Source organism: Vulpes lagopus, chromosome 2, assembly GCF_018345385.1.
Source record: "Vulpes lagopus strain Blue_001 chromosome 2, ASM1834538v1, whole genome shotgun sequence".
In the NCBI taxonomy this organism is placed as follows: domain Eukaryota; kingdom Metazoa; phylum Chordata; class Mammalia; order Carnivora; family Canidae; genus Vulpes; species Vulpes lagopus.
Window position 1 is genome coordinate 121,965,099 of NC_054825.1, and position 13,778 is coordinate 121,978,876.

General features: G+C 43.3%; 1 protein-coding gene across 4 annotated transcripts in view; it reads left to right on the forward strand.

Annotated features, from left to right (window-relative positions):
• NCOA7 (nuclear receptor coactivator 7) overlaps positions 1-13,778 on the forward strand; it is a 156,853-nt gene that overhangs the window by 32,486 nt on the left and 110,589 nt on the right. For all 4 annotated transcript variants that reach the window (XM_041733349.1, XM_041733368.1, XM_041733341.1 and 1 more), the window contains exon 2: positions 1,584-1,696. In XM_041733349.1, coding sequence (XP_041589283.1) covers positions 1,647-1,696 — 50 coding nt within the window. In that variant the 5' untranslated portion in view covers positions 1,584-1,646. The remainder of the gene's footprint in view (positions 1-1,583; positions 1,697-13,778) is intronic.

Sequence of the window (13,778 nt, forward strand, 5' to 3'; positions counted from 1 at the left end):
TGAATCAGCCCCGCACGCAGGGCGCCTGGGTGACCTCCCCTGGCGTAGCTCAGGGAGGAGAAGATGGCGTGACCTCCCGCTGACCGCGGAGGCGATGTCTACGGCGAGGCCAGCACTGCTGCTCGGCGATGTCTGACAGGGGAGCAGTGGGCAGCACGTGAGGCATGGCTGGGATTAAGCTCAGGCTCTTCGGAGTGACATACAAGGCCTGCATGACCCTAATCCTGCTGTGTCTTCATCCTACCCTCACCATGGCCCTGCTTCGTTGGCATTCAGGCCTGGAGCGGCAGAGAAGCATTGTGTCCTCTTGTGTTGCTCACGCTAGCCCTGCTTCCGTGTACCCTTTAAGTAGGGAACCCACACTCACCCTTCAAATCGTGGGGAGCCCGTGGGGTGGGCCCTGCATGAAGCTGGGTGGTTCTTCCTCTGGGCTCTCGAGGTGTCTGTGCCTCCTCCGTAGCAGTCAGTATCCCACTGACCTGAAATCCTAAGCGTCTCCCTTGTAAGACAGTAAGCTCTATTAGGGTAAATATCTTACCCTATGGCTTCTTTGTCTTTGGTACCTTCCATGGAATATGTATTGTGAATTAAATTGTCTGTTGAAGAGGCGCTGGCTGCCTTAGTCAGTGGAGCATGTGGCTCTTGACCTTGGGGTTGTGGATTCAAGCCCCACATTGGGTGTAGAGATTACTTAAAAATTAAATCCTTTAAAGAATTGTTCGTGGAATTGAATTCAGAAATAATTTTGATTGATGCACATTCTTTGCCTTTGCTTCGATACCCCTCGAAATGAGAGGATGCAGTTTAGGGCTAGCTAATGCCTTGCAGAAAATATAGGTTAGTGAATCAGGCAGGAAGTAGACATTGGAAATTTTTGAGCAGGGGAGTGGAATGATGAAAGTGGTATTTAAGGAAGATTGATCTGGAGACAGCCTTTTATTACAGGCTTAAGCTGCTCCTGGGAAGCATAGGTAAGGGTAGCAGGGTGGAGAGAGGGAGACGCAGAGGCAAGCGTATAAAGCCATTTTGAGGACTAGCTTCCTGAGGCTTTGGACTTTCATTTCCACATTTGCTCAAGTGGGATGTAGTCACTGGCATGTTTCCGAAAATAAAGTAGAACACTGATGTTATTTTTAAAGAAAGAACATTCTTGTAAAACACCTAAGTGATCCATTTTTCATAATTATGTATGAGACATGTTCACCATTAATTACCTGTAAAAAATGATAAGTTCATAAATTGAAAAAAAAATAATTAGCTTCTGCATAGGCAGCCTAAAAATCTTTAAAAATCAGTGATTTCCATTTTAGTACATTTTGTAATAGTTAATTGTGAGGAAAATACTTCAGTTAATTTTTTCCAGCCACCTTTTGTTTTGGCTTAACAACTCCATCATTATTTTAGGTATTTTTATTTCCCCCATAGACCTTTGCATTTTATGTATCACTCATGGGACTGCGTTTACTGGCTAAAGTTTATCTTCCCTTTGTGGTGGGCCGTGTAGCTCCACTCTCTCTGCTTTATTCTTCATCTTGGTTGTTATAAACTTCTTAATTTACAATCACTTTTTTTTTTTATTGTAGGGTTATGACTCATTGATTAAAAAGAAGGACTTTTCCAAATCCTTTGCATTTTGATTGTGTATTATGGATACCAAGGAAGAGAAGAAAGAACGGAAACAAAGTTATTTCGCTCGGTAAGCATTGCTTTACAAAATTATTATCAGTACTTGAAGAAAATGTTGGGTGGGGGGGCTTTGTCCTCAAGTAGTTGGCGTTCTGTGTTTTGTGAGTGTTCATAAACAAAGCAGTTAGCCAGTAGAAACTAAATATACTTTGTTTTCATCCTTTTTCTTGCTCGCAGCAGAGGAAAAACATTTGGTTCTTGTCTTTCCAGCTTTGACAGTTCTCGCAGGCCCGAGCTGCTCAGGGGATCTAGCGCTGTCATTATGCACTGAACAGCATGTTGCTTGGGAGCTCACATTTAGCAATGTACATTGAATTTTGGATCCTAAATGCTTATTTCCTGCCGCTCTGGTAGCTTACTTGGTGTAGCTATGACTAAAAAATCTAGGACGTATTTAAAGCCTATTACCTGTTGGGAGTCGGCTACTAAGAAGTATTTTTGTAGATGGAATGGATGAAAGTCTCCCGTTGGAGTTCATGTCATCATTAAAGCTGAACTCATCCAACATACATACAATTGTTGGTTTGTGAGTAGATGTAATCTAGTAGACGACTCGTTACTCTTTACAGATTTAACCATATATTGGGCAGCTACTCAGCATAATAAAGTGCGTGATATGCCAAAACACTTACCATTTTGATAGAATGTTTTCAAACTCAAAGTGAGAACACATAGGCCTAAAATGATCATTATGGTCTCCTAAATTGAAATATTTCTTAAGAACTGAATTCAGCCTCACCACATCCCCAGTCTGTGCTTGTTAAAGATGCGTTTCTTGTTTTCCAAATGTGAGCCTTGGAAGCTGAAAACCAAAGTGTTTTGTTCGTGTTTTTTTTTATCCAGAAACCAAACTAGGTTTTAGATTGTTAATAAGAAAAAGGAATGAAATGAGCTTTTAAGGAACTACTATGTGTCAAGTTCTTTACTTATTTTATTTATTTTCACGATATACCTGCGTTTCCCACTATGTTACCAGTGAGATAAGAGTCATGCTTTGCCCATTTCATGCAGCCTCAGAGCCAGTATTGGAATATTGGCATGAGCTAGTTAAGTAATAGTAAACTGTGAATAAGAGATTTTGGAAAGCAACAGTTAAATGATTAATTGGCGACATTTTCCACTGGTTAAGACTACAGAGTAGCAAGACTGGAAGAAGAAATTAGGCATCGAATGGATGGAATATTAGAAAGAGGGCACTTAGAATAAATAAGAACTAGGGATCCCTGGGTGGCGCAGCGGTTTGGCGCCTGCCTTTGGCCCAGAGCGCGATCCTGGAGACCCAGGATCGAATCCCATGTTGGGCTCCTGGTGCATGGAGCCTTCTTCTTCCTCTGCCTGTGTCTCTGCCCCTCTCTCTCTCTCTCTCTCTCTCTCTCTGTGACTATCATAAATAAATTTAAAAAAATTAGAATAAATAAGAACTATATAGTGACCTTTTAAAAAGGTTTTATTTTGAGATAATTGTAGATTCACAGGTAGTTGTAGGATATATTTCAGAACACTCTCCTCCACCCTTCATCCAGTTTCCCACAATGGCAGCACCTTATGTAACTCTCTTATGATGTTGACATTGATGCAGTCCACCAACCTTGTTCGTATTTCACCAGGCTTACGGTCACTCATCTCTGTGTTCGTGTGTATCTAGCTCTGTGGAATCCTGTCATGTGTATAGATTTGTACGTCTTGGTGTCGACCAAGATACAGATCAAACCCAGCTCACATGCTACTCTTTTGTAGCCACTTCCTTCCCTCTCCTTCCCTCCCCTGACAACCACTCGTCTGTTCTCAGTCTCTATACTGTGTCACTTCAAAAGTATTATATAAATGGAATCCTATAATATGTGACATTTTGAGATTAGATTTTTTTTCTCATTTAGTGTTTTAGCCCATTCAGACTGTTGTAGCAAAACACCGGGGACTAGGTGGCTTGTAAACCACAGAAATGTGTTTCTCAGGTCTGGAGCTTGCAAGCCCAAGACCAAGGTGCCAGCTTCTATTCCGGTTAGAAGCTGCTTCCTGGTTCTTATAAGGCCATCTTCTCACTCTAACCTCACATGGCAGAAGGGGCGAGGAGCTTTCTCATACCTCCATTTTTTTTTTTTTTTTTTTTAAAGATTGTATTTAGGGCAGCCCCAGTGGCTCAGCAGTTTAGCGCTGCCTTTGGCCTAGGGTGTGATCTTGGGGTCCCGGGATCGAGTCCCATGTCAGGCTCGCTGCACGGAGCCTGCTTCTCCCTCTGCCCATGTCTCTGCCTCTCTCTCTGTGTTTCTCATGAAAAAATAAATAAAATCTTAAAAAAAAAAAAAAAAAAAGACTGTATTTATCTGACAGGGAGCACAAGCAGGGGAGTGGCAGGCAGAGGGAGAGGGAAAAGCAGGCTCCTCTCTGAGCAGGGAGCCCAACACAGGGCCCCATCCTAGGACCCTGGGACCATGACCCAAGCCGAAGGCAGACACTTAACCGACTGAGCCACCCAGGCGCCCCTCTCATAGCTGTTTTATAAGGGCACTGATCCCATTCATGACGACTCCGCCCTTATGACTAATCACCCCCCCAAAGGCTCCACCATGAGTTTGAACATACGAATTTTAGGGGTACACAAACATTCAGACCATAGCACTTGAGATCTGTGCAAGATGTCACGTATCTCAATACTTTGTTCTGATTTAGTGCTGAGTAGTATTCCATGGTTTGCCTATTTCACAATTTTCTTTCTTTTTTTAAAAATATTTTTTATTTATTTGATCATGGGAGACAGAGAGAGAGGCACAGACACAGGCAGAGGGAGAAGCAGGCTCCATGCAGGGAGCCTGACGTGGGACTCCATCCCAGGACCCCAGGGTCACGACCTGAGCCAAAGGCAGACGCTCAACCACTGAGCCACCCAGGCACCCCTGTTTCAGTTTTCTAAGTATTCACCCACTGGAGGACACTTGGGTTATATCTAGTTTGGAGCTGTTAACACATCAAGACACCGGGAGCATTTGTGTACAGGTTGTTGTATAAATATGAGTCTTAAATTTTCCGAGATTAAACGCCCAAGAGTGGGAATTGCTGGGTCGGATGTTACGTGCACATAGAATTTTGTAAGGAACTGGGGTACCCCTTCCAGAGTGGCTGTGCCGCTTCACGCGCCTTCCCGCCAGCCCTGCACGAGTGCCCCACCAGCACGGGGTCACTTGACCTCTTGTCACTCCCTGATATTTTCGCCGTCCTGATCATTGTGGAGTGACACGTCACGGTGTAGTTTGCGTGGCCAGAGAAGCTGAGCCCCCTCGGGGGCTCGTTAGCCATCGTCCATCTGCAGGGCCTGCTCAGGTCTTCGGCCCGTTTTCTTGGGCCGCGTCTTGAGGGTTCTCCATGCGCTCCAGATACCTGTCCTCTGACAGAGGGTTTGCAGCTGTTTTCTCCCTGTCGGCAGACTTGTTTTCATCGTCTTAGCAGCATCTGTTGCGGAGCATGAGTTTCTACTTTTTTTTTTTTAAGTTTCTACTTTTGATGCGATTCAATTTATTACTGTTTCCTTTTATGGATTGTGCTTTTGGTGTCAGGTCTAACGTTTTACCCAGCGTAGGTCCTAAAGATTGGCTTTTGTCTTTTTCTCTACAGGTTGTATAATACTATGTTTTATACTTGTCGGTCATCCGGTTTGAATTAATTTTTATATGAGATGTGAGTTTCGGTCAACATGGGGTTTTTTTCTTGCTCACGGATGCCCTGTATAGCGATTTTGAAAGCTACGTACCTGCCTCCTCAGCTTGAATCCACCCTGAGTTCAGCAGTAAGAGTACCTGGTGGTTCACAGGCTGGTCAGAGTTCACCACCTCTGGTTCCTAAGATGTAGAGTAAGGGGAGCCCCTTCAGTCGAGGATGCAAGGTGAAACTGTTCTGGATGAATGGTACCATTTGTTTCAACTCAGAAATGTAAACTTTGGGACGCCTGGGTGGCTCAGGGGTTGAGCATCTGCCTTCAGCTCAGGTCGTGACTCCAGGGTCCCAGGATCGAGTCCCACATTGGGCTCCCTGCATGGAGCCTGCTTCTCCCTCTGGCTGTGTCTCTGCTTCTCTCTTTGTATCTCTCATGAATAAATAAATAAAATCTTTTTTTAAAAATACAAAATGTAATTGTTACACTGGCCTTGACCTCTTGTGACAAGTATTCTAACAATGAAAAGGAAAGCATAGCCAAAAATTAAGTATGACCTTAGGAGCATAAGGATAACAGGCCAAGAACAAAAATCAGTGATGCTATTCTAACAGCATGCTAACGTGATTAGTTACTAGGAAGTGAGATAGAGAGAGAGAGAGAGAACAAATCTTAGCTATGACAATGCATTGGCGGCCTAAAAGGCAAACCAGAAAACCCTCCATCATCAGAAAAGAGGCAACCAAAGTCAATGCTTCTTTCAAATGCTTTCTGGCTAAACTGTGGAGTCACCATAACATGGAGTTACCAACAGGACCTAGCTGAAAGTCCGTTTCTGACAACACAGGGCTGATTTCTCCGGAGCCGTGTGCATCAAGGCAGTCCCAGCAAGATTTCCACAGCAGAGTGTAAAGTCAGGCCAAGGGGAAGGCTGAACTGACGCCATCACACCACCTTACGTAAATCTCTGCTAGAGTGCAGAGGAGATCAAAAGGAAGATTTGTCCTTGTTTCTACCTGTTACCAAAATATATATCTGAAACCCTAAAAATTGCTTTTAAACTCTGCTCCCCCTCTCTTCAGCCCTTTATCCTTCCATGAAATTAAATAGCCTCCGTTTTCTCATAAACGCTGTGGTTTCGTAAACGCTGTATGTTTCTATGTGTTCAGTAAAAACTCCTTTATCTACCTCCTTTGTTGGTGTCCTTCTCCCTCTCTCTGAATTTAACGCCAAAGTCAAAAGACCCTGTTTCACCAGTTTTGGGTTGAAATCAGTGTCTTGAGGATCCCTTCCCATACTTCCTTTCTTATAATTTATCTTGAAATAGGCCGGTATGACTCTAAATGCAAGGGTGAATTAGTGTTACTTCTAGATAGATTTATTCTGGATAAGTGCTAAGGAGTTTTCAGGATCTCCTGGCCCTGGCCCACCTGGTTTTCAGGATCTCCTGGCCCTGACCTACCTGGTTTTCGGGATCTCCTGGCCCTGGCCCACCTGGTTTTCAGGATCTTGGGTGTTGTTTCATACCAGTCATCTATTCCAGATTGAATGATTCTCAACACCTTTTCCCCATGCTTTTGCAAAGAATCTGTGAATTCATCTATACAAAGTTAGTATATTATATATGAGGATTAATCCTTTGGTACTTGACAGGTCTTGAACCAAATGGAAACCTGAATTATTAAAGCCAGTCATATTCCTTGTGTTATCCTCTGGGGTGATCATTATCCATTACGACCCTTGCTCCCCCTTCCTTCCCCGTATAGTTAGAATGCAGGTTTCTCTTCAGTAGTGCCACACAGAGTTCTTCTCCCACACTTTGACATCATTTGGCTTTTGCAGAATTTAGAAGCCATCTAGTGATCTTAGGGTAGGTCACTCTGGGCTCTTCGTGTGTTCGAACATTAAAAAAAAAAAAACAACATAGCTTTCAGGATCGGGGGTTAAGATAGGATATTAAAAATACATTTTCAAAAAAAAAAATAAAAAATAAAAATACATTTTCAGTTACTCTAAAGTAGTATTTTGTAGGAGATTTACTTTTCCCCTCTGATAAGGTCTGACAGGGTCTGTAAATAGACACTGAGGGGTAGAGACTCATCAGTAGACTCTGTTTTGTTCACATAAGTCCCTCTTCCCAGGACTTGCTGGCGTCTTCCCACTCCTTCCTGGTTATCAGAGCTGCTGCTGCTGCCACTTGCTCTCCTCTTACCCACCCGCTTCAGAGCCAGTAGCATGCAGCCTGGAGGGGGTGATGCTCTTCTTCCTGCCTCACCCTCCCACCCCAGACTCTGCAGGTTAGCTCGGTCCTCACTTCTCTGAAAACCCCCACTTCCCCTCTTAGCTCCGATCCCCACTCCTCTGACAACCCCCACTTCCATCCCCAGCCTCTACCCTGGCAATTCTTCGTCCTTGAACCTCTGACTCATCAGCAGAACACCTTGTGTTTGGAAACCTATAACCTTGGCCAAGTGTTCTCAATTTCACCCCACATTTCTTGCTGTTGTTAAGTACGGCAAATAATAACCTAGTAGCAAAATGGCTTTGAAGAAGGGAGCTTCCCAGCCTGAACCAAGGTGATGAGGTCCAAATGGGACACAGCGACACGGACCAGAGTTGAAGCAGGTCTGCTTCCTTATCCACACTGATCGGGGTTTGGCTGCTTCTTCAGCCGACTCCAGGCGGCTCTGGAGTCTGGTATTTGAACCCACCGGATAGCCTTTTTAGGAAATATTCCTAGTCGATTGTGTGGCTCTCTTGTTCAAACAAAACCAAACCAAGATGCTGTGAAAATTGAGGTAATATATGCAGAATGCTTGGCACTGTGAGTGCTCAGTCACCTCTGACCTTAGCTCTTTTGCTTACCTATACTTTCATCTTCACCTAAAAGTCTTCATCTTGATATCCCACTCCCATCCTGTGAGCTACTCCTGTGGTTCAAATCAGGGAGGCAGGAGTAAGCACAGCAGTCCAGAGTACAAGCACAGTTCCCAAAGGCACATTGTTATGAGCTCAGCTAAGTTCTGGAACTGCCTAAAGTGGAATTACATCATCCCATGGGCTTTGAGAATTCTGAGGCACCCTTTTATTTCAGAGTTGGAGCCCGAGCCCACAAGGCGAAATTCTTAGTGACCCACCAGCCCCGTGCCAGGCCACTTTATGTATATTAACTGAGGATTAGAGGCTCACCCCTGGGGTTTGACACCTTCTCACGTGTTGAGTGAGCATGACAGAGACACCGACCCCTCTGCCCTTTGAGTGGCCTGGTGGGACCACGTAGGCTGGTCCCCTATAGCCGTGAGAGGCATGTGCAGTGTGAGGATTATCCTCTTCTGTGCAGACTTTCCTGGGAAAAAGGATGGGAGCACTGGCCTAAATGACCTTCAGACCAAGCATCTGACCTATAAACATTTTCATACCCAAATACATTTTGTTATGGAAATTGAGACTCAGAGGAGTTGGATAAACTTTAGTGAGATTTGGCAGCAGGCAGGTGAGGCAGGATTTGAGCCCAGGTCCGTCCTGCTGCCACAGCTTATGCTCTGCAGTGCTGCCCATGGCAGTGGGGCCACTCGGCGGCAGAAGGGGGCCTGTAGAACACGGGTTAATTCACATCACTGTGATTGATGTGAGAAGTGCATCCTGCGTTCTAAGTGACCTTTTAAAAAACAAACTTGTTTATAGCTTGAGGACATCTCATACTACGTCTCGTCAAGTTTAATGTCAGAGTATCGACCAACTTAGTCAGTAGGAAACCTGCAGTCTGGTTAGCCTACCCGTGCAAGTCAGGGCTTCACAGAGTTGCAGAGATCCATGTTACTCACTGGGATTGCCTCTTATCGAAGAAGAGTAGTTGCCTATAAATAGAAGTGGATGCAGAAATACATCCAGAATGCCCTTTTGGGCGAGTATAGAGTCTAAGATCTAGTGGCAGGTGTCAACTGGGTGGGTCTGGCCGGTTGGTCCGCCTCTCCACCCCCACAGAGGCTGCCTTTGGACCCTAAGAGAGAGTTGCTGCTTTGTGGTAGGCCTGTGCTAAGAAGGAATATGCCACATGGGTGGGGTGGTGTGATGTGAACTCTCGCCCTTCCTTTAATTAACAGTCTGTAGATTGTTTTTTCCTGCGGGCCAAGGACCATTAGAGAAGAACCTTAGCATGTCCAAGATTTGAGGAAAAACTGTATTATTACCGGCGGTTGGATTCAAATATTCAGTCATAATGTAGGTTTTAATTGAGCTGATACATGAAAAGCAACTAGAACTGTTTAAGTGCTGGGTAAATGTTCACTCCATAGTCTCTTAATATTTGGTTAATATTTTATGCTCTCAGGTTCACTATGTCTAGGGATTCTAATAAAAGGTAATGATAATAGCATTTGTTGGCACTTTACAAAGTGCCTTCGCATACATTCTCTCCCTTTATCTTCACAATGATCATGCGAGGAGATCTAAATGCAGATGACGCATCTGTAGTTCGGGAGGTTAAATAACTTGCCTCCAGTCACTTAGCCTTTAAATGGACGAGCTGAGCCCCGAACCCCAGTCTCCTTTGTCTGTATCTCTGATTGCTTTTCTTCATTCCATATTATCTCCGTTCAAATTGCATTAAGCACTAATTTTTACTCTGAGAAGGGGATTAGAACATGTTATTGGCCTCATTATGTGGTAAGTAGGAAAAAATTGTACATGGGTTTGGAAAGGACGCGGTGTGAGTTGGTTTTACTGGAGAGCGTATTTGATTTCAAATTCTAAGAACCGTCCTGGAAGACTGTCATTGCCATGAGTGCCTGCAGTGCTCCATAGCACTCCCCAGGGACACTTCTGTGTGTGATCTTCATAGCTCTGGTTCATGTGTTTGCAGTCACTCCCCCCCCCCCACTCCACCCCCAGATGGGCCGTCTGGAGCCGTGGGACTCTGCATAGGTCACTGCTCCTTCCATGTGCCTTGTTAAACAAAATAGTGGTTGGCATGTAGCAAGTGTAAAGTATTTTTTGACCAACTGGAAGACAGTATTCAAAGCAGCTTCTTTAATGTAGGATCTAAATGGTTTCTGAGCCTTAATTTTTCTTTTTTATTTAATTAATTTATTTGTTTGAGAGAGAGCAAGAGTGTGTGAGAGAGCATGAGCAGAAGGGAGAAAGAGAAGCAGGCTCCCCATTGAGCAGGGAACCCGAACTGGGGCTCGATCCCAGGACCCCAGCATCATGACCTGAGCCAAAGGCAGACGCTTAACCCGCTGAGCCACCAGGTGCCCCAGGTCTTAATTTTTATCACCACAAATTTTTTAGTATTCAGCAATTTTATTGTTCTTAAAAAAGACTGAGAATATTTTAAAACCCATTTCCTATAGGAAAGCTGCTTGTGCCTTATTTGGAAATATTACCAATTGCCAATTAAACTCCTAAATGAGCTTTAATGTTCTTTAAGGCTTATGCTTTAAATATTTTTTTGATTGAGTTCAGATCAAGCAGAGTTTAAGAGAACACTTACATATTGCCTGTCATTCATTAATGGGGAAAATATCCGTGGTCAAGTTGGAGCTGCTCATGTTTTTAGGAAATCATTGACTTTTCTCTACAGGTTTTTAAAAAGTCTTATAAACATTTAGACATTAACAGAGAGGCTCATGCTTTTTGCTTTGTTTTTAAGGAACAGGCAAAATGACTTGATTTAATTCCATGTAGTGTACAGCTTTTCAGTCTATAGGTTACAGCCCACTGGGGCGTCGTGAAATCAATTTAGTGGATAAGAACCAGCACTTTTTCTAATGGAATGGAACAGAATAGATTAGTCTAGACTAAAGCTAGACTGAATGGAAAATACCAGAATGTGTTGTAGGTAGTCAGAATAAACAGTATTTCATGAAAATTTTGTTTTAAATGTATACAAGCATGTATGTCTTGAATCACAGTTTAAAATTATTTTTTCCTGGGGGCCATGATCAAAAGAACTCATTGTTCTAGAGGAGTCTTTGGTGGCTGGTATACTGGGAGTGAGGCTGTTTTTCCTCATGGAACAAAAAATTTCTTTGAAAATTGTTGATCTAATACATGTTAACCAACTGTTCAAAGACAGCTGTACGTGAAGTACCTGTTATATAAATATATTTTCCCCCAGTGCAGTGTAATGGCTCCCTATAAAACCAATCTCGAGGATCACTGACAAGCGTGGGTCTTTCTTCTTGAAATCTCAGGCTGTTCTGGATTGCCCTAGATCTTGGAGTGAGACCTGATGGAGTTGTAACCTAACGAAACTACCAAAGTGGGGAACCATTTTGATGGTGAAGCTTGGGGAACTTTTTTTGTTTGTGGGCCCCCCATAGGTTTCTCCTCTGGAGAACTACTTATTAGCTGCAGGGACCTGTGTATAGTTTTCTCCGAAATGGGAACAATAACAGTACCTACCTTAAGATATTGTTGGAAGATTGAGTGAATTAAAATATGTATGTAAAGTCTTTAAGTACCAATGAAAGATAAGCACTAATGGATTTTAATATAAAAGCATGCTGCCTAAATGAGGAATACTGGAACAATTGGGAAAAAGGAAGAATAAATACAGAGGCATACATTTGGTGCAAATTTTCAGGGAGTTGATATATCCCTTGAAACTTGTCCGTGAACATGCTGTCGTCCCAGCCTTCAGGGAAAGACCTGAGACTCTAGACGCAGGTAAGATCCGAAGCCCTCAAAAAGTAAATGATTTAAGCTGTCTTCCTCCTTTTTTAATGTTGTTGCTGACAGTTGAGGAAGACTTCAACTGAACTGACTTCTGAACTTATCTGAAACTTGGCATTGTTGCAGCCAGAGACACTTTGGCACATGCCCTCGAAGACTTTCATTATTGCTGGTACAGCAATAATGCAGTGTGAGAAATTGAGTCCTGATTGGTGACACTTCACCAATCACCAATTGGTGACTCCAATCACCAATGCTTTGTGCTCACAGCTCAGGAGCTTCCTCGCTCAGGCCTGGACTCCAGTTGGTGATTTCAGTAGAAAATATTTTCTTTTCCCCCGAAACTTGTATCTGAAAATTCCATCAGTCGTCACCCCTTCTGCCCTCATAAGTCAAACACTAATTGCCTGTCTTCCCACACATCTTCCCGGATTAGTCTTCCTGAGACAAAGTTCAGGTATGTCACTTCTGCATCCCGGAGTCTTCTCTCAAATTTGAGGTTCTGCACAATAGGAATATCATTCCTACCTTTCTGTCTTTATAGCCTATTTGGATTTTTCTGTCCCCGTCTGACACTTTATTTGTATGATGAGCTTTGCTGTCGCTGTCCTCTCTGTGTCTACAGCGATGGCAAACCCATTGGTAACTGTGATTCCATCTCCTTGACACCTTTCCTATTTCATTTCAATCTTAACTTCCCACCCCTAACCACATACACACCTACACACACACTAGACGTGCCCTCCTCTGCTCTCCTACTCAGAGCGCATTGCTACGGCCTCCTCATGCCTTCCCTTCCCTTGGGGCCCTTTGGATGTACCCATAACATTCTCACCTTCTCTGCCTTATTTTTTGTTATGTATTGTTCTTTCTCATTTTTCTATTCCTCACAAGGGCTGACTTTATGCCCTGCATCTAACGGTCATTCAGGGTGAATGATAACATCTGTTGAACATTTGCTGTGTAACAGAGACACATTTGTGTCCTCATGTAATCTCCTAATTACGCCATGAAGTAGGTCCTGCTATCATCCCAATTAAGATAAAGATGCCGAACTTTATTATAGATGTTGTGGATTTGCCCAAAGTCACATGACTACAGAGTGGCAGATCCAGGACTCAACCTGGGTGTCCCAGACCTCATAGCCGTGTCTCTAGTCAGTATGCCATATTCTTTATTCAACTATGTTGAATTGAATTTTATAGAAATTGATTGGTTATCCAGGCAGGGATCATTGAGACTCAATGATCTAAATGATAAAATGTATCAAAGTACTAAACTGGTATTTTCTGATTGTCAATACCAAATTGTTCTTGGGAAATTTGGAGCAAAGTAGGAATCTCTGGCGCTTCAAGGAAACTTTGAAAGTCTCCACATACCAGCAAAAGTGTCACCAATCTCCTGACCTTTGTCTGTATTTTTAGGGATGTGGCAAGAAGTGCCCTATTATTTCCTCTCTAGATTCACAGTTGGAGGCCCAAACATCTGATATTCTCCTTGCTTGGGCACTTTTATTTTGTAAAGATGCTTGGTGCTTGAGCCATGGGTCATGTGTTCATGAGTTTTTACTTCCTTTTTCCTTCATTTACCATTTCAAATACAGTTTGCATTAGCAAAATGGTTAACATCCCTTTTTTTTTTTTTCTGTATTCATTTTGTGGAGTATTATGCCAACGAATGTGCACCAGCCCTGCCTACTTTTTTGAGCTTTTTGCTTCTCACACATAAATGAAATTGGAAGTGAAAAGGATAATAGGCCAAGTTTAAGGAG